Source organism: Ornithodoros turicata, chromosome 4, assembly GCF_037126465.1.
Source record: "Ornithodoros turicata isolate Travis chromosome 4, ASM3712646v1, whole genome shotgun sequence".
NCBI classification, from domain to species: Eukaryota; Metazoa; Arthropoda; class Arachnida; order Ixodida; family Argasidae; genus Ornithodoros; species Ornithodoros turicata.
In genome coordinates, this window is record NC_088204.1 from 25220114 (window position 1) to 25240721 (window position 20608).

At 43.2% G+C, this 20608-nt stretch overlaps 2 protein-coding genes across 5 annotated transcripts in view; one reads left to right on the plus strand and one right to left on the minus strand.

Annotated features, from left to right (window-relative positions):
* Positions 1–625: 625 nt before the first annotated feature.
* On the minus strand, positions 626–15931 carry LOC135391353 (uncharacterized). Of its 2 annotated transcripts, XM_064621601.1 has the most exons (6): positions 15145–15929; positions 12727–12912; positions 9603–9920; positions 5731–5898; positions 3602–3958; positions 3403–3548 (listed from the first exon to the last, which is right to left on the minus strand). In XM_064621601.1, the coding sequence occupies exons 1-6, from the start codon at positions 15613–15615 to the stop codon at positions 3510–3512; spliced, it is 1539 nt and encodes a 512-aa protein (XP_064477671.1). In that variant the 5' UTR covers positions 15616–15929; the 3' UTR covers positions 3403–3509. The 2 variants fall into 2 exon arrangements, with proteins under 2 accessions (XP_064477670.1, XP_064477671.1); XM_064621600.1 differs by having other exon boundaries at positions 626–3958; positions 15145–15931.
* Positions 15932–16091: 160 nt separating this feature from the next.
* Positions 16092–20608, plus strand: part of LOC135391351 (hepatocyte growth factor-regulated tyrosine kinase substrate-like) — a 30948-nt gene continuing 26431 nt past the window's right edge. For 2 of the 3 annotated variants that reach the window (XM_064621597.1, XM_064621598.1), the window contains exons 1-3: positions 16093–16512; positions 16755–16839; positions 16925–17000. In XM_064621597.1, coding sequence (XP_064477667.1) covers positions 16473–16512; positions 16755–16839; positions 16925–17000 — 201 coding nt within the window. In that variant the 5' untranslated portion in view covers positions 16093–16472. Of the gene's footprint in view, positions 16513–16754; positions 16840–16924; positions 17001–20608 lie in introns of all 3 variants that reach the window. The other variant, XM_064621596.1, reaches the window with a different exon arrangement.

A 20608-nucleotide genomic window follows, 5' to 3' on the forward strand; every position in this document is an offset into this window, starting at 1 on the left:
GACACATGCACTGATTTTCATGGCGCAGTCCCTATTATCTGGATACTCTTACAGGCAGTGCAGTGCGCGCATGATGTAATGCACATATCAGAGTGTCACAACCTCTTTAACGCTGGAATATGATGCTCTACCTATCATAATGTAATTTTCAGAAATGTGTGTGTATGGATCAAGTACCACAATGTTGGACATCACTTGACAGTCTTTTGGCCAATTTTCTCTCCCGAAAAGTGTGTAGATATTAAAGAAATTTGTTTTATACATTGGCGCTAAAAACATCATGGTACGTTCGAAGGGCAAATCATCGGGCAGACGATTGGCAGTTTCCGAGTTTCTGCATTACTGGGGACGTTCCCTCATTGGTCGTTTTCATTCTGGCATCTTCTCGTATTTTCAAGGGAGGGGGGCACATCCGGTGCATGCTCTTGCAGTATACTTAATCAAATTGTGCAAAAAGTAATTGCCAGTAACTCGAGGATTTTTGGTATCACTGTCAGTGATCAGTAAGGAACAAGCTGCCATAGTTTTGGAATCAGTGGTTATGGAGGCAATGGAAGAAACCTTACAAAATACAAGCACACATTTCTGAAATTACTGAGTTCAGCAGTAATTGTTAAGTACAAAATTCTGGCAAGAACATATTGTATTTTTGCTTTGCTGTACACTTGTGTTATCATTGTAACAAATTGGATACCACATTGAGGCTTTTTTCTTCTGAAGTACTGGTCAGTGCAAAAAAAGGAAGGTACACAGCTCGAATCAGTAAATGCAACATTTGAACAGAGCAAAACTCAGATAAGATTACCTCAATTTCACCACACAACTTCCATTCCCGCAATTGCACACAATATATGCATAGAAAATGTCCATCTGGTGACATGCTTGAGACAGAAAATTGAGTGAGTCAAACTTGCACAGCTGCTTGTAGAGCTGCTATTCACATATTTGCTTGAAATGCTTACAGCTAAGAATATGCAGGGTGTTTCACCTAATGTGAAAAAAATTCATATGAAAAAATTACTTTTCTGAACACTACTGGATAAACGCTATTTAACTCGGGGGAGATTTTGGCATGACTTCTGAGCACTTTTATCCAATTTCATATGCGGGAAATTGAATTTTCCCAATTAGCTCCGAAATACGCCAACTTAACGTCACGTTCTTTTACGGAAACAGAAAGCTCATGCCGGATTTACCCGATTCTGTTGGAAAATACATTCACTAATAGAATGGCAACAGCCGCAAAAGAAGCGAAAAGCGTTGTTTGGAGACGCACAAATTGCCAGCAGCACTCGGAAAGAAGCATTGCGAAGAGGCCATGTACCTGCCCTTTTCAAGCTTCTTTTGATAACGACAGCATGGTTGCAATGTAAAGTTATCTGAAAGAAGGTTGAGAAGAAAACAGGAAGGGGCATGTGACTGTCTTTCTTCCGCCGAATCTTGCACGAATTTGATGGAGAATTGGGCTCCACCGACAATTTTCATGCCTCAAAATGTCGTTTTTCGCTCATTGGAGTAAATCTGACATGGGCTTTGTTTCTGTAAAAAAAAGAAAAGAAAAGAAAACTTTGGAAATCAATTTGCAAAATTCAATTTCATACAAATTAAATTGGATAAGAGCTCTCAGAAGCAATAGCAAAATCTCTCCCCCCCCTTATAATGTTCAGACAAATAGATTTTTTAATACATTTTTTTGTACACCTTGTATATTGCTTTTTTATGCAGTGAAACAGATACGAAGAATACGTCTTTCCAGCAGTAAAGTGCTCGACCACAAATGCAACAAATTCTCCAGATGAAAACATGACAATAAGAGTTGCAGGCAATTCACAGTTTGCAGACTAATATGTCGCAGCATTTTGTAATTCATCTACCATAGGGGTCATGTCACTGCCCCATGAGGCACTTCAGGTATAATAAATTAAATGAAATGTGTTCATAGTGCCAATTAGACAATACAGTTTGCCCCACACCAGGCTGTAACTGGGCACATCCCACAGTGGTTTCATTTCGTTACTTTAAAGGGCACTGAGCGAGTATTCCACTGTTGTCTGTGGCATCCCAGGGGTCTGGAAGTAATTCTGAGCACAAACCTTACAATCGTTAGAGGCAAAGTAACTCGCGATACTATCTGCTGCTGATGTACTACAGAGTTGTGTGCTTTGCTACATTCGAGGAAGTTTGCAAATTTGCATAACTAGGGTATGCATACAACGACACACAACAGCAGTTGACAGCGAATATAAGTTACAAGTTGACTCTTTTTCAACTCTGACATTTTGATTACGTGTGATGCACAATATGACAATGCCAGTCCCCCTGCACTCATATTGTGCTTGCCCCAGATGACTAGACAATGTCCGGCTGCATATACCCCACAAAAACTAAGCTAAGTGCGAAGCCGATGCTAGAGCATAATAGTAGTGCCTGTAGTAGAGTATTATACCTGTGCTCTCTTCAGTAGCTACAGGGTGAACATTGCTCTTGTTACACACTTGGTATGCAGGACAGAATGCGAAAATAAGGCGCAAGAACTAGCTCACCTCAAGTTTCCTATCATGTTTTTTTTTTTTTTTCTTGACGTATAACCAGAATTTATTACTGAAACTAGTGCTGTGCCAAAGGAACAACAAAAAGCAACCATTTCATGTGATGTATTGCTAATGAATAACCTAGCCAACTAGAAATTTGCCATTTTCGTGCATCTACATCACATTAGCTTCATGTCTCTAAAGACAGCGGATGATACGCATAAAATGTAAATGATGACAGATTTGGAGTTGTATCGGCTTCCTAGCTACCAACAGTTTGCTGTCAGGCTCCCTAAAAGGTTTCACGTAGTGAAAGATTAACGCGAAGTGGATGCAGCAGAAGATAAATGCTTTTGACTGATTAAAACATTGCACAGCATACAATTTTCTTTTGGGAAAAAATAGAACACAAAACAAACAACAATGTGCATTTTGTGTTGTCTTTCACTCCAAGCTCAGGGGCTCCGATTTTCATAGCGGTCCTTTTTACTTCGATACTCTGATGATGATGATGAGTTAGGTTTTAGTGACCTCTATACTCTGACAAAGTCAAGTATACACCAACTCACTTGCATATTACTTTTTATGTTCAACATCATACAGATCCTGCTGTATTGAACAGCAAAGATTGAGGTGGGTAAGACGCGACATATACCGTGAAATGTGTAACAAGTGCAACATTGAACCTGTACTTAATGCAACCACTCTCAGAATTGCACTTTAATCATACAAACATACTTAAAAGCTGGGAACAGTTCTATGGTGAAAGACAAAGTCATAGAAACACTCCCACATTTGTGCATTGCACCTATCACAGCGTTGTGTCTTTCGACATCTCATCACGATGTCTCTTCCTCATCTTCGTCCTCCTCATCGTCCTCTTCCTCCGAAATTTCTTCATCCGCTACGTCCTCAACGTACTCCGCTGCGGGAGTGCCTACTGCAGGCGGAGCTGCCTTTCTTGTCTCGTTATCTTTGTCAACGCTTTCTTGTGCAGTGACTTGAGGCGTTGATGTTCTGTTTGTTTCACTGCCATTAATATCTCTCTTTTCTGGAAGTTCCGCCGTTACCTTTTCTGTTACCACGCTGCAATCTCCTTGCCCTTCTTCAACACTACGTGGTGCAGCTCTGTGTGTCATGAAAGGTGGATCTTGCGTGTCACCTGTGCCCTTGACTTTTGGCTTGGCTGTGACCCTCAGTGGGTTGAGGGTGCCGAGGCCACAGGGGAGGACCACCGCGTAACCCAGGCAGAGTGCGAGTAAAACGATGGTGACGCAGACGAGGAAAGCAGACGCTGGCAAAATGCTCCACCAGGTTAAGTGACCGTAGAAATCGCTCATGAAGCGTCCGAGGTACTTGCCAGAAAAAAGGAGGGGATGCAGTATGCTACGGAACAGTGTTTCCGACAGTACCACCATGGGACTGTTCTGCAAGAGAAAAAAAAAAGAAGCAGACATATATGGGGCAGGGGCTCAGTCTGAACGGCACCCAGATATGCAGGTTGTTTTCTTTTTTTTTTTTACTTGCTACAGGTTTTATAAAAAAAGCTATGAGAACAGCATGGATATTATCTTTGCAGGTGAGTTATACGACCAGGCATACATTCTCTTAAAGGGAGTATATGTAATTACTGTATGACTAGAGCCTGAAGTTTTAGGGTTTAACCCGTTTCTACCCCGAATCGAACATCGCCTCTTTAGGGTGAAACCCAATTTTTACCCAGCAAATCGGCCTCCCTGACACGTCTGTGGGAATGCACACTAGCTTGTTTGGCAGCAAACGCAATTACATCATCGTTTGTACCAAACCAGTACAGTATGCGTGACTCATGGAGCCCGATTTCTCCCCGAATTTATCATACTGGAAGTTTTTGTACCTGAATTCGCATGAATTTACCCCCTTTTACCCGCCGAATTGGGCAAAAAACATATATCCCCAAAACTTCAAGCTTTAGGTATGACTAATTGCCTAAAATTCGTTCTCTTTAAAGGGACGGTCTCGTACTCCCTGCCCCTTTCATAAAATGTACCATTCGATTGCCCTTTGTTGAAAATGGAATACTGCTAATTTACCCGACAAAACACGCCACAGTTATTAAATAACCGAATTAAATTGATAAAGATTGCAGAGCACGCCGCGGTCTGTGTTGGCAACAATAAGAACGGCCACGTCGCCCTGCGGGTAAGTCCGTGATAGGATACAGAAATCGTCTGCTTTTGCGCGTGCTAGTGCATCGGTGTGAGCAGACGACTTTCAGAAGTTACTGGGCACCGCGGCAACTCTCGTACATTTTCTTTCAGTTCTCAGGTGAAAAACGCGCATTCACAGTAGTGGCAAGCATGGTGGTTCAGAACAACTATGTTAATCCTCAGAAACAAGTTAAAAGTCGCAGAACAACCCCATCCACAATCACAAATCTGAAGTCGCTGGCCATCGGCGTGCGCGGTCGCATTACAGCTCCGACCAAAAATATATTACGCGCGCTTCCATTACACTCCCCGTTGTACACTGATCATGCTTCGAAATGAAGTGTCGCTGACGACGTACATGGAGAAGGAGAACGTGTTTATTTAAAAACTGCATTAAATACTCGCGGAAAGAAAACACGTGACTTAGCTTCCACGTATCCGATTGTGCGCCACATTATGGGAGACCCCACAGTCAATGCTCGGACTACATTCTCCGCTCGCGGAGGTATATGCCAGAGTGTCCCCATTTCGAGAGCAAAGGGGATTACTCAAACCAAGGTGCTTCTGCAAGTTACAATTACCATGACAACGACGACGCACCCGCGGGCCGACGTCATAGGTGATGTATGCATGAGAGAGGCGCAGCTTTCGTCGTCTGCTCTTACGGCACGTTTCGACAAATTCCTCGAAAACGACTCGGTTATTCCGAATGAAACTTTGATGGTTGTATGTGCACAGTACTCGTGAAACTAGTTTTGGCTAAGTTTCGGAATCGCCCCGGCTGTACGAGACCGTCCCTTTAACAAGGGATGTTCAGGCAAAAGTGAGACAGCAGAATATGAAACTCCTCGTTCAAAGTCTTTTTTTTTTTTATATATATCATAAAATGAGCAAATATGTTGAACTATCCATCACTGAATTTTGCTATGCAAATTAGTCGAAACTGTGTGCATTAGCAGTATGTTTCAGTGTCTGCTGCATTCTGCATGAGTAGCAAATTGGACACTTACCCTCCACAAAGGACTAACATGAATTTCCTCGTAGTACTGCTCGCAGTCGACCTTCGTTCTGAACATGTCTGCTATGCTAGACAGGACCCCTGGTTCATAATCGGGTGTGCATTTGCTAGCAGCGTCCACATTCTGTTTGAGATACGCTTCACGGTGGGCCTCGGTAACCTAAGACACACAACATCGAACACTTAAAGGAGTACAGAGGGCCATCCAAAAAAATTTCAGATTAAGACATCTGATGAAAGTGTGTGTGTCAATATACCGAATAGCGCGAAAGGTTTTGATGTGTGCAATTTGTTTCCCAGAAAAAAACTCGCATAAACATAGCTCCGCGCCTTCACCCTTAACTCGCCACTCCAGCTATAACGAGGATGAGGAGGTATGATGGCACATCACCGATGACGGCATAAGGAGACTCGTTCTGGTTTGCCGGTCAGTGGGGGTCAGCGCCTTGTCCCTTTGCCGCCGTAAACCTGTTTTGCCAGTTTTCCCGGAGAATTGGGGATAGAAGGAGTGGCCAAAGCATTACCGAGCAAGGAGAAAGGCTTTATCAGAACCCCGAACAGCCGAGTAGCAGACGACAGTGGAGTAGCAGACAACATTTCTCTAGGCCAATCAGCGAGCGTTCTCCTTATAACGTCAGCGCGAGGTTCCAGGCAGATAACAGGCTGGTACTGCTCTTCGCCACCGTTGTGCACGGTCACTTTTTGCGGCGTATTTTAAATTCAATTTCTGCGATAATTATGACTCTGTGGTGTAAATTACTTCGCATGGTGCATCTTACTGGCCTACCTAACAGTTTTATAGGAAGAAAACTGGGTGTTAAAAATGACTTCTGTGCTACTTTAAGTCCGACAACTCGCTCAAAGATGCTATTTATAGGGGGTCGTGACACTCTGCCACCAAAATATGCTAAACATATGTAAAAGACGTAGGAAGGGAGTTGCCTCAGGACAGAAGCCGCCGATATTTCGGACAGAGACTGTTCTTCTTCTGGGCACCGTCCTCATCATTGGCATGGTATTTAAAGGGTTAGGTGTGACGTGTTTAAAGGTTCATGCGAATTGTGGGTCAACAGCCCGGAGGGAAGAAAGGTTCCGTACGGGCTTCTACGGCCGGAGTGAATGGCTGCTTTGTGCTCCCCTCCACACTCTAACAAAGCAGCCATTCACTCCGGCCGTAGAAGCCCGTACGGAACCTTTCTTCCCTCGGGGCTGTTGACCCACAATTCGCATGAACCTTTAAACACGTCACACCTAACCCTTTAAATACCATGCCAATGATGAGGACGGTGCCCAGAAGAAGAACAGTCTCTGTTCGAAATATCGGCGGCTTCTGTCCTGAGGCAACTCCCTTCCTACATCTCTACCGGTTTGCTGGATTTCTACCCATCTACATATGTAAAAGACGGTTATTTTGATCAGTGTGAACTCTCATTCCAGCTTTCACAGTAGAGGTGGTAATGGGCGTGTAGAAAGCGAGCACTATGAATAGGAAGACCCATCCGACCATGACATCACGGCAGGCGTCTCCACCAATGAATGCGGCTGGGGGAAATGTCATGTGCCTAAGAAAACCAACCTTGTTCCTCTCACGTCAGATTTCGACGCCGAAGTTTGTTCAAGGGCTTGTACCTTACCTTGTTCTATGACACTTAAAAAAATTACACTTTTCTTCTCAGTACTTTGGCATTCAGCGCCAAAGTGATTGATTGATTGATTGATTATGTGTTTAATGGCACAAAGGCAACAAAGGCCAAAGAGCGCCAAAACCATGGTGAGTGTGTCGGAGATGATTATGGGAAAGATGATGGGAAAGTGTCAAACCCCCTTTAGTGTACAGTGTGCACCAAAAGGTATGTACTGTAGGGGACATGGCTGTCTAAAATCAGCACTCCGTGGTTTATCTCATCTCAAATATCCAGGTGTTCAAAGACTATTTCTTTCGAGTAATAAACACGTGCAGCACATGATCCACCTTCAAATATGATATTGGCACAACACTTTCAATTGCAACAGAGGTAATACGGGACAGTGAAATGCTGATAGGCGATTTTAGCTAACCGTGTCCCCAACAATACATCATGCATAGGGCCCTCGGTTTTCGGGTAAAACCCGATAAAGCCCGTTTTTACCCCCCGATTTACATCAAAATAGTTCGGGTTTAACCCAATAAAACCCATAAACCGGGCTTGCGAAAGCGCAAACCAAGGACTTGAGCCGCACACGCGCGAACTATGGCAATGGCGCGACCGCTCCCGACAGCGCCGCATCTTACTGGTGAAGTAAACAAAACACGTCGGGTTTGGATTTGTGAATGCTTGCATGCAGGTCCGATTTCTAACGTGAAAAATGTTCCTTTGGTAGGCGTCACCATTTGAAAGTTGGCTTCACCAAACACCTTCGTATATTGCAGTCAAGCCCACTTCAACTTAGCGGAACTTTTCGATTCATTTATTTGTGTTACGGGAAAGCCATCTTTAACCTATGACATCATACACTTTGTTTAGTGATATATTAGGTTAGATTAGTGCAGCTGTAGCAGCTTGCCTCGCACTCCCAACTTCATTATCGAAGTGGCCATGGCCCTATTAATCTAACGTAACTTCCCTAAACAAAATACAGAAACTCTCATTAAACTAACCTAAGACATCATCAACTTGGTTAGTTCAGTGATAAGTTAGATTAATGGGGTCATGACACCTTCCCTTGTCCCTCAAAATCCATTTCAATAATGAGGTGAAGCCTCCTTGCACATTGGCAACGCCAACCAAAGTAATGGCCTGGTTTCGTACCAAAAATGCCCTGTGTTTTTCACACCCGAAGAAATGTAGTCCCCTACATGAAAGCTTGTGTCAATAAGTAAGTTGAAAACTTCAGTGTTGGATTTTTGTACTGTTAGTGCTTTCCGTGGATGTCGACGAGACCCTTTCTTGTGCTGTTACCAAAAATAGCAAAGGAATCAGGAAAGATTATGCTAAACAGCGAAGAAACAAAGAGTTAAGCAAAGCTCAGTGTTCCTTGAAGTGGGTTTGCCCGCAATACACGGAAGTGCTAGGTGAAGCCAACTTTCAAATCTTGTAGGGAGTATCTTGTATCAGCAAAGTACGCGGAGTAGTAAAGAGGACGTAGCAACAGCCAACGATATACGAGGCATACCAACGCGAGCGCGAGCATGCTCTCAACGCTCATCGATGGATGATGCTTTACTGAACATGCAACTTATTCTTTCTATAAACAGGGGCCAGTGCAAGCCTTAGTGGTTATACAGTGAATTATCAACCAGTTTCCTAATAAATATTCTTTCATTTAATTTCAACACTCCACAGACCGACCGCTGTGGCGTCGCTCATGATCTCAGTTGTCTCGCGATGTAAACCCCCAATTATTAATCAATTAATTTCAACATTTTTTTTTTTTTCACCTGAAAATACATCACTTCTCAGTATATCACCCGATTTTACCCTGTTTGGCAGGTCCTGATTTTCAACCCAATATTTACCCCCCCCGATTTTCACAAAAAATAAAACCCGAAAACTGAGGGCCCTAATTCATGCACAGAAAGCCAGGCCCTATTCTTCACCACAACCCACAGGTGCAGCATAACTGAACCTCTGTATGCAATAAGGGGATAAGTCGACGTATCCCCTTTTTACTATTTTTGCTGCAATGACATCTACATACCAGTATGTATCCGCCAAAGAAAATTTATGACTGTACTGAAATTTATTGGCCCGCTGCAGGAGGGTAAGAAACGGAAAATGCGCGTGTGTCAATGGGGCGAACAATCAGATCAGGCCCCTTTTCTCTGGTTTGGAATTTTTTTTACTTATCCCTCTATTGCATACGGAGGTTCAATTGTACACATACCTTGTAGAGATGAACCCAATGCCACAGGAAGCTCGCGAAGAACAAATAAATTACGACCGCTAGGAAGACCACACGCCAGGAGGCTCCGTGCAGCGCAGCAAAGAGCAACACTCCCAAAAGTGCCAGTCCTGGGACAATCCACTCTGCACGCGGTTGTCCGAAAACGCTGGTACACCAGGTGGCGATGGCAGCCATGATGCCTGTATCCATGGGAATGTCTGGAACCACAGTAGAGCTTGCCAAAATGGCGGACAGATGGCTCTCCAGTTCTTCAGCACGACTTTCCTCGTGCCTTGCGAGCTGCTCAAGTGCGGAAATCTGTGTTGTGCAGAAAAAGAATGCAGCAAAAACAAATAGATTACCACAGGCACGATAAGGACATTTAACGATGGCATAGATGTCCCAACATTTATTGGTTTTATGATACGCATCCCCTTGTCACAGCACTCTAGCCTCTTCTATTTTGCACACAACCAAACATTTGCAGACACCGCCTTGAGATGTGTAGGTATCATGAGGACGGTACATACCCCAGCTCATACCACGACAACTCCCCATATCAGGACAACTCGTACCTAACAGCAGCATGGCTGAGCGGGTTAATGCGTCCCGCTTGGTGGTGGTAGCCAAGGTCGTGCTGAAGACTGGGAGGTGCTGGGTTCGAATCCTACCACTGGCTATGCTGTCTGAGGTTTTCCCTGGGTTTTCCAAAGACTTTCCAGACGAATGTCGGTACACTTACCCCTGAAGTCAGCCCAGGATGCATACTAATCCCCCCTGTCCCCCACACCTTCCTGCTGTTCTCTCTCCATCTGTCCACATCTGTACGTCGCCCATAGCTGTAGTTGCTTCGCTGCGCTAATGCGGAATTAAAAAAAAAAAAACTCGCACCACATTCAACACATAGCTCAACTTGTACCAATCTGAAACCATTTCAATTCAAGTTGCACCTGGAAAGGCCATAGGAACAAATGTCACAGAGTGTGACTTATATGAAGGAAATGTCACACACATATTGCCACTGTACATTTTTTTCCTAATGGGATTCCGAAATCGTAGTGCAAAAAATTAGCAATAATGCATTAACCTTGTTGAACAGAGATCTCACGTTGATACTACACGCAAATACCAAATGCAAATGTCACAAGAAAACAGGTAAGCAGTTGGTCAGAAAACTTAAAGGCAGATTTAAAAAATTTTAAAAATCACAAAAGCAACGTCACGAGAAACGTGCCACCGGACCCTTTGTCAACAGTATTGTGATGAACCAGAATGCAGGTTAAGGCCATTATTGACCTATTCATGTGATTAGTGTCTTGATATTCCATGCGACAAGGAATACTGTAGAAGTCGTTTTTTTCTGTGTGGAAAATATTTTTGCGTTTTCGAGCAAAGCTGGTTCAAGGAGTGATTCGCGAGAACTTACAGGGTTAGTCTAGCAAACGTTACACATTTTGATCGCATCTTAAAAATAGAAGACGGGGTTTGTCCAACACCAAACTTTGCAGACTGGTAACCATTGGTCTGAAGTTTTGTTGGAATTTTTCGTGAGCATTATGGTCCCGTCAAAGAAAAATTAAAAAACAAGCAAAATCTCACTCTGTGCATTTTCTATAGCCTATCTCACTCAAAAGTCGCCATTTTCTGCTGTTTGCGCTTCACTTTCATTTCACCACACACAGGTGGCACCAGCATACAGAACAAGAGGATTGGTGCATAACGTCAGAATCAGCATGTCACATTGTTGTAGGCAGCGCTGCCTGTGTGAAGTGATGTGAACGTGAAGCAGACACAAGAAAATATGGCGGTGTTTGTGTGGGATAGGCCATTGAAAATGCATGGGGCGAGATTTTGCTTTATTTTTAATTTTCTTTCTACATGACCGTAGTGCTTACAAAAAATTCGAATGAAACTTCAGACAAATGGCTATCAGTCTGCAAAGTTTGGGATGGGCCAAATCTAGTCTTCTATTTTTACAGTGCGGTCGAAATGTGTAACGTTTGCTAAAATAACCCTGTAAATTTGCAACACAGATTTCCGGGTGTGCTTTGCTCTTGCATATCGTGCCGCCACCAATACTCGGGCACGTGCTGAGACATCCGTTGTTCACAGGGATGGCGCCGTTCTAGGTCAATCCCTTTTTTCTCCTCACAGACATGGCCTGTGGCCATGTACAATGGCATTTAGGGACCCTGCAGGAGGCCATAGTACCGACCGTGTGCAGGTCAGCCAGTTCATTTCAGCAGTTCTCATTCATTATCACTCAGGGCACTGAACAGTTCGGTTGAGATGTCGCACTCTCATACAAGCTCGTTTTGCAAATGCGGGGAAAGGCATGTTGCGGCTTCGTGGTATAGTGGTATATATGTACAGTGCAATGCGTTTGTTGGAGTAACAAAAGCGTGATCAATTTTCATTTCTTTACATCTTACCTGATGGGATAAAACAATCTTCTGCGGCTTGCTTAACTGCCTAGGCTGCATGGAGTAGAAAGGGTCAAGGTAGTCACGGTATAGCGTGGAACGTCGGACAATTTTCGCCCTCATATGGCCAGAGTTATTCGCGTTAACTTAAATTCGCGATTTGGGGAGAACGTGCAAAAAATGCGAAAAATAATTCCACGTGAAAAAAAAAAAAAAAAAGAAACACTTCTACGTAAGTGGAACAGTTTATATTTGGTTTCTTTTCAAACTTCCCCATTTCCCACAACCAATGCAGTTCATTTTAACGATCCTTGAGTGCGCTCCAGTAAATATTATTTGTGGGATTCACACATTTCCTTTAGTATAAGTCACACTCTATGAAATTTTCTCCTCATATGGCCTTTCCTGGTACATCTTGAATTGGAATGGGTTCATATTGATACAAGTTGAACATGGTATGAATTGTCTTTGTATGAGCTGGGTGGTTGCCAGTGCCAAAACGTTGTATCAAGAAAAGGGAAGACAATGACGACGATTTGTTGACGACGTTCACAACAACTCGTCGACGACGACAACGACTTGGGCGGCTGCCCCCCCCCTCACTACGGCTCTGTCTAAGAGCTTTCGTTGTATGCAAAGCTGTTATGGTAGTACATACATGACTGTACATAACACTGTCATTGAAGTGTTCAGAAACTTACCTCTTCTGGAGAAAGCAGGATGGACAGTTTGATATTGGACTGAATGTTGCGCCGACGAAACTTCGCATGGTACACAAAGCTCAAAGCCAGACGACGAAGATACACAAATTGGCGATCTCTGTCGCAGCCAGTAGAGGATCCCCTGGGTGATTCGACGTCTGCAAGCACTGCTCGTAAGCGAACAGCCTGGAAGTCATAAGAAGCAAACTTACTCCTTTTCAACATTTGGAATGTGTCAACGTGTAATGCAATAATGCTGTAACAATTTTTTAACTGCAGAAAAGAGAAGTTCAACATCCAATGTCAGAGGAAAGAAAAAGAACACCAGATAGCTCTTAATGTTGTATGTATGGAAGCCCATGTATGGAAGCGAAACGCAGAAACTAGTTTCCAATTGCCTGTGGAAGTCTTTTTTTTTCCTGTGTGTGAATGTGAAGATTGATGGCATGGAAAGACGTTACAAACTAAGCGTGAACCGCAAAGATTGCGATAGGCCAGTGCCAGGATTTCCCTAGCACCAGCTCACCCATCCCAAAATGCTTGCCAAAAAGGCCAGAGAAGCCGACTGATACGGATGTCACGTAAAACGGGCAAGCTGGAATAGTATGTTATGGTCATAGGCTTCCGAATTAATGAAGAAAAATGCTACCTTTGCTTGGGTAATTTGCGAGTTCAACTAACAATATTTGCTGAATTAATGCGTGACACAAATGCAAACTACCGTGATGTGTGACAAAAAAAAAAAAAACCTTATGTATGTATCCCAAGTAGTTTCAAATTTTTATGTAGTGAAACCTGTTTTTACGAATTAAATGACATCCTCCCATTGGACACCCTGTGTTGTTACTTTGTTACGTCCCTAGGTATTAGTAGTTACAGCTAGCAGACTTGTTTTCAATATATTTTACTTTGTTTTCAACTTACACACATGTGACAGGCAGTTATATAGAAAGTTTTCCATCAAAGTATGCTGCAAAAGCATATACTACCTAGCTGCAACTTTCTTCGCAAAATTGGCAACACTTGGTTACCAGATATGTTGCATTGAAACAATGTTACAAAAGATTTGCAGACCAAGTTTAGCTTGCTTGAATGGATGTCACTATCGTGAAAGTATCAGAGCATCTTGGTTAGTCACAAGCAAGCTGTCCTGTTTCTGAAAGAGGGACAGATGTTTGAGGACACTGAGACCCACATTGTCCAAGTGCTAAGGTTCACCCTTGCAGCTTATACAGGGTGTCCCAGAAAACGTGTCATTGAATTATAATAAAAAGACTACGCCACCTAAAATCATGCGGTCAACGGCATTTGTTCTTACTAGGTTTTTGCCAACTCCTGATGTGAATTTCATGTATCGTAAGTTTAATTATCTAAATATTTGCGAACTGAACTCTGAAATTTGCCAAGTAAAGGTCACTTTTTTACCCCCACCAATATGAAGAGCGTGCCGAATTCACTCAAATTCATGATAATTGACGGCGATATTCACAAGCTATCCCATCGAGAAAAATAGCCGAACATCACGCTTTTCGTAGCACCGAAACATAACGCGCAATGACTTTTTGAGCGCAATCGCTCTCAGTCCGATGAAAGGAGGTTCCAAACCTAGCCCACAGAGTGATAGTAGAAAAAGTGACAGTTCCTGAAATCAGGAGAGGGAAAGTGGAAGGAAAAGCGATCCCAGGGAAAGTCGGATGCGATAAGGCATACCTGTGTTATCTCTTTCTGCGTTACAGGTGTGGGCTGGGTTTCCAACCTCCTTTCGTCGGACTGACAAGGATTGCGCAGAAAAATCTGTTGCGCGCTCGCTCCATAGAGCATGATGTTCGACTATTTTTTCTGATGGGATAGCTCCTGAATATCCCTGTTAATTATAATTAATTAGAGTAAATTAGACATGCTCTTCACATTGGTGAAGTAAAAAAGTCACCCTTACTTGGCAAATTTCCAACTTCAGTTGGCAAAAATTTACATAATTAAACTTACGTTACACGAAATTCACATCAAGAGGTGGCAAAAACCAAGTAAGAACAAATGCCGTTGACCGCATGATTCTAGGTGGTGTAGTTTTTTTATTATAATTCAATGACACGTTTTCTCGGACACCCTGTATAATTACGCTTGTGTACAATCTGTATCCTGCACCACTGTGAACTGGGCACTAGTTGGGGTTGCAATGCATGAAATCCAGCATACTTTGCTTGTGAGATGTCAACACTATGCTAGGTCTGCAACTGGTAGTTAAACAAACAAAAATAATCTTTAGAAGATTCTGTTGCAGTAGTGAGAGCTAGGATCTAGTTGGGACAATGCAAGGCGGGCGCATCAATGTTGTTTCATCCCATTCCCATCGCATTGAAATGAAGTGAAACATCAGGTCCCTGTATCGTGTATACTGCAAGCAACTATATACTCTACCTGCAAGTCAGCTTGGCACTTCTGAAGGTCCGTTTTCAGTTCCCGGCACTTGCAGTCGCAGGGGTCGCACAACGGTGCAGGCTCTGAGCGCACCTCCTGAGTCTCTTGTGTTGGCGGAGGTGGTTTAGTGCGGACAAGCTTGGGGGTTGCCCATGCTTTCTTAGAATACAAAGCTTTCCGTTCACTCGGAGTCACGGTGTCTTCAGATATCGGCTCGTCAGTCTCGGCTGTGCTCTCTGATCGTTCGCTTGGTCGGTTCACTTGAGATCCTTGGTTGTAGCTGAACATGTTGTGTGGATTCACCCAGCCGGAGCTGTCTCCAATGATAACTCGAAGTTTTTCAGCGTCGCCAACGTCTTGGCTGTAAAAGTCATCATCTTGAACAGAGTTGACAGCAAATACATCGTTCTGTGGGATGTTTTCTGATGCACACAGGCCAACTGTTACAATTAAAAATATTACTCGCAGCATGTCGGTGTCTCGCACCACAGCGTCCTATTTTTAGAGTTAGATGGTTGTAACCCGATCACAGCTAGCTGCAGTGACCTCCCAGAGCAAGGTGAACGGCAGGTGCAAATTAAACGATTAGCTTGTGCAATGGTATGAACAACACATAACACTTTCACACAATTGTCTCAGTGCAGTGAGTTGTTGCAGTCGTGTCTTTGGTGCACAACATTTGAGTCTTGTTTCTGCGGTTTCTGTTTCGTCGTCGCGTGCTCTTTCGTGCGCTTCTTTCGACTCGGATTGGATTGGATAAATAAACGTGACAGCACACAAATGATGCGCTACGCAAGACAGAAAAGTTGTAGGAATGGACATTCACGTTATTACTTAGCTGATCACAACATTACTTCTATGGACAGTGCGTAATTTTTGTTGTAGCAGCTCGTCAAAGCCAAAACTACAAAACACCGTTCGTGGCGGATACGGCGGATGGCAGATATTATATTGTGACGCACGCTGTGATGACCAGTGACGACTGACGACGTGCGTCACCTGACTAGTCTATTAGCTTCTGCTCTATATCGTCTACACACTCCGTTGTTAGACAGATCGAAAATATACGAGCATAAAAATACAGCGCTCTCATGTTGATTTGTGCTTTAAACATCTGAGCCGTGGCTGTATTCGCCTGGTGGCCGGTACGACCATTAGACGTAGTGGTGGATGAGTGGAGGTATCCAGTTAAAGGCCATTTGTCGTCACCTGACTTGATTGAAACGGGCAATCGGAGAGGCTATTAATCTATTAATCTCCGTGCATATTTCTGACCAACATCAACTTAGAGCGGAAAGTGCGGTTGCGAGATTTGAGGTGTTCACGAAATGTTTAGTTGGTCTAGCGCTACATTCGACAAACTCTTGGGTAAGTGCGTTTCCCCCGATGTTCACACATGATTCTTCATCACTCAGCAATACGTTCCTGAGCTGATATGTTAAGAACGCTATTTCGATCTTCATTTATTTCAAGCTGCTGATGCAAAAACTGCCATTGTGATATGGAGTAATCACTGATACGCAGCCTTCGGCTGTTTGCAGTGTATTTGCAGAACGTGTTTCCTCCTCCGTTATCGGGCGGAGTAGTGTTTAATTTTCGGTGAATTACAGACAAAGCTACCAGTCACCTATTACTGGAGCCCGACTGGCCCTCTATACTTCAGATTTGCGATTGCATTCGGCAGGGGGATGTCCAGTAAGTATGACTCATCGCATATGTATGCGCTGACAGATGATGGACATCTCTTTCCAGATGTCATACATATATATTACATTTTCAGGCCCAAGTACGCGATAAGCGCCGTTAAGAAGAGGCTGTACACTAGGAATCCTCACGTTACACTGTTTGCATTACAGGTAGGTTGTTGGGTACTGTCCAAACTTATAACATTACAAAAACAACAACAAACAACCAAGTAAACTGTGTTGGCAAAGGATGCTACTGTATAAAAGATGTTACTATGAAACCAGTTGTCTGAAACCAGATAGCAATAACAAATATGCGGGTAAAGAATTAAACTTAATTAATTAATTAAAAATAATTTTGAACCAAGATAAGCCATAGCTCGAGGGAGGAAGAAGATTGGTACGTGCTATTGATATGATGAAAACAGTAAGAGTTCTGAAGGTAAATAAGAGACCGTGGCCATATAAGCCCATGAGGTGTAATCTGCGATGACCTTGGACAGACACAAGATCTGTAGGAACGTACAATGTACACGCTGTACTAACTGCAAGGACCTCTTCCGGGCAAAGCGAATTTGTGAAGGTTTGAACAATAAGACATCTAAAGTGTAAGAAGTGTGCATATATGCTTTACTGCACAATGTGCAATGGAGAGTGTGTTAATAGGGAGAAGAGAAGGAAATTAAGGCTAGAGCGACCAAATTTACCAGAGGTGAGCTTGGTTCAAACAAGGATGACATGCCTGTTCACATATTTTGTTAGGCAGGTTACCCCTGGGAACTAAGTTGTTGCAACCCTGCGAATTGTGTGACGAGAAAGATGTAGCGACTCCTGCTCAAGGCCAAGAGCGTTTCGTCACGTGCGACAAAGCATATATGTAATTATCTGGATGTTAGGGACCTAGTTATTGATTGCAAGGCAAAAGGGAAGCTAATTCAAGATACTTAAACAAATAAAGCTGGAGCTGCATACATAAAAGAGTTGCTATCATCCACATAACGAACACAATTTTTGGACACATAGCTAGGTAGCTAAAAGGGAGAACCTGGGGCAGTTGACTTATATTTTGAGATTAAATTTGTGCAGCGTCCCAAGGCACCTTGTCAGATGTCATAAGAATATGTGAGTTGTTGGGATACCTGGCAATGAACGAGCTGATTTTGCTGCTACGGCTGCGTTAACCAATGACATAACCCCTTTCGAAACACCATATCAAGATCTGAAACTATGTCTAAAATGATTCATCAATATCGGCTGGCAGACATCTTGGGACAGGCAAACCTACATAGTATAAATTAAAACAAATAAAACACTGTCAAGGAGCCCGCGAAGAGGGAATCACACACGTAACATGAAAAACGGTTAGGAGCAACTAATAGTTATTCGAACAAGAACTTTCGTGCAAGAGACTGCACTTCTTCAGGTTACACAACTAAGTGCGACACGAGTATATATACCAAGTGAACAGATACAATAAAACAGGTTTCCAGAACTCAGTAAACACAAAACAACCAGACAGTAATACAATGCATCACGTGAGCAACCGTCACATAAGAATCAGGAAAGAGAAGGTGTACGGGTAAATCTTTGCACTGTAACTCCTTTAACATTTGTTATCTAATAACATGTATGAAATGCAATGTTCAGTACATTGGTGAAACCTCCAACACCATGCGTCAGAGGTTTTACGGTCATAAATCCGACATTGTCAATAATCGCCCCACTCCTGTTGCTATACATTTTAATCTTCCCGGGCACGACATGGATACACACCTGTCCATTGCAATTCTGGGATCTGGCTACACCACCGATTGCAAACGCAAAAATCGCGAGTCCTTCTTCATTTCTAAATTTTCTTCTTTAAAACCACGGGGACTAAATGTTCATGGCGGTCCTCTGCAGTTGTTCAACCCATCATCCAGCTAAGCTACTCCATTCACCTTCTGTTCTTAGCATTCTTAGCTCCATTTTCCCTTCAGCCCATAAGGTCACCCGTACCTTCCCACGCAGTTCAACAAAAGCTGTGTTCCCCTCGTACACGGCTAGACATCCACCTGTGCCCCCGTTTTTTCACCACCAAATCTTTTGAACCCCAATTCTCCGAATGTCTCATTTACCCGTACACCTTCTCTTTCCTGATTCTTATGTGACGGTTGTTCACGTGATGCATTGTATTACTGTCTGGTTGTTTTGTGTTTACTTAGTTCTGGAAACCTGTTTTATTGTATCTGTTCACTTGGTATATATACTCGTGTCGCACTTAGTTGTGTAACCTGAAGAAGCGCAGTCTCTTGCACGAAAGTTCTTGTTCGAATAAATATTAGTTGCTCCTAACCGTTTTTCATAGTATAAATTACATAGTATCAAGCCCTACGTTAGGCAGCAGCTCACCAGGTATGTCCAATCGACTACATGAAGTGCTATCCTCCCGCCTTCGTTTGGGACACACTTACTTGACGCATAGGTATCTTCTACGAGGAGAAGACCCACCACTGTGGGGAACAGCTTTCGATCATTCACATCCTTATCACATGTCCAGCGTACCAACATCTTCGTCAACATAATTCTGCTTCCTTTTAGAGAAACTTTTTGCCACTCCACCCAACTCTTCTGCTTGGTGACGACAGTTTTGCACCTTTTGAGAATGTGTATAGTTTTTTTTTAGGGATACTGGGTTTTTAAAAGATCTATGATTTTAAATACTAATGTAACAGTTACTCCAGTTTTAGTCCTGAACATGCACATTTTAACGAGCTTGTCTTCAGTGGTATTTGGCGCACTATGGCCTTAGTAGCTGATGCGCCAATAAAACCCAAATAAAATCAAAACAAGGGTGTGAGACTGAGATATGCAGATTGAGGACTGTTTTGAGAAGCGATAAAACATAATCCCCGAGTCTGTCTCAAAAACTGTGCTCGCTTGCTTGGCAGAACCAAAGCTACTCACAGCAATGTCATAGCAACAAATGTCCTGGTTGTAAAATTCTGTTTTAGATACGGTGACACTGAGCATAATAACAAAACATGCCAGTGAGTTTATAGCTTTGGTTTGGGTATGAACTGTCATTGTAATGTTCAAGAGTAGGATGCTGTGGAATGGGTGGTCAGACAGTAGAGGATTATGAAAAATAAATATGTTCACTCAGTGTAGAGGTAGCTTATCGTATATCCATACGAGCAACATTTCCCAGAATACTTCAACAGAAGGTGTGCAAACCGTCATAGCTTTCTGCTGCTGCCGCGCGAGCACAAGCGCTCAGCGTCGTGTTTTTTTCGTGCTCTTCTAACCATGATGGATATCCTGTGCCTCAGCCACAAGATATTTCATAGCAGACGACAGGGTTGATGGTCTCGTCTGCTATGTGCACACTATGCCACTCCTGATATTCTGTCGCCATGCAAATGCTCAATGTAAGACGCGTTGGAGCTTCCAGTTCATAGACAGTTTTTTGCTTTTCCCTCCACTAGAATATTTCACGGTGATGCTGCTCATGTGAGTCAGACTTCTCCAGTAACCTGAGTAGAGTATCTAAGTTACATATATCTATCTTCAATACTTTTTCCAATAACTTTGACTCATTTTCTAAGTTACTTTGAAGATACTCCTCTGTGAATAGGGATGAAAGTGGGATTATGATGCAGAGACCGAGCTAAAGATTCTCCTTTGTCTCGGCAATGAGTTTTGTGCTGCACATATGCTATAGCGTCTGAGATGTTCGGGCCATCGTATCTTGGGATCCCATCTTGGGAAAGAGTAGCGTGCGGCACCTTGAGTTTGCA

What these genes read in the sequence shown, in the direction of transcription:
- LOC135391353 (XM_064621600.1), bottom strand. Translation starts at nt 15,615, where the DNA reads ATGCTGCGAGTAATATTTTTAATTGTAACAGTTGGCCTGTGTGCATCA. An exon ending in AGTGCCAAGCTGACTTGCAG is followed by an intron (nt 12,913 to 15,144) that starts GTAGAGTATATA and finishes TATGACTTCCAG; the next exon opens with GCTGTTCGCTTACGAGCAGT. An exon ending in ATGTTAGTCCTTTGTGGAGG is followed by an intron (nt 3,959 to 5,730) that starts GTAAGTGTCCAA and finishes TTTCTCTTGCAG; the next exon opens with AACAGTCCCATGGTGGTACT.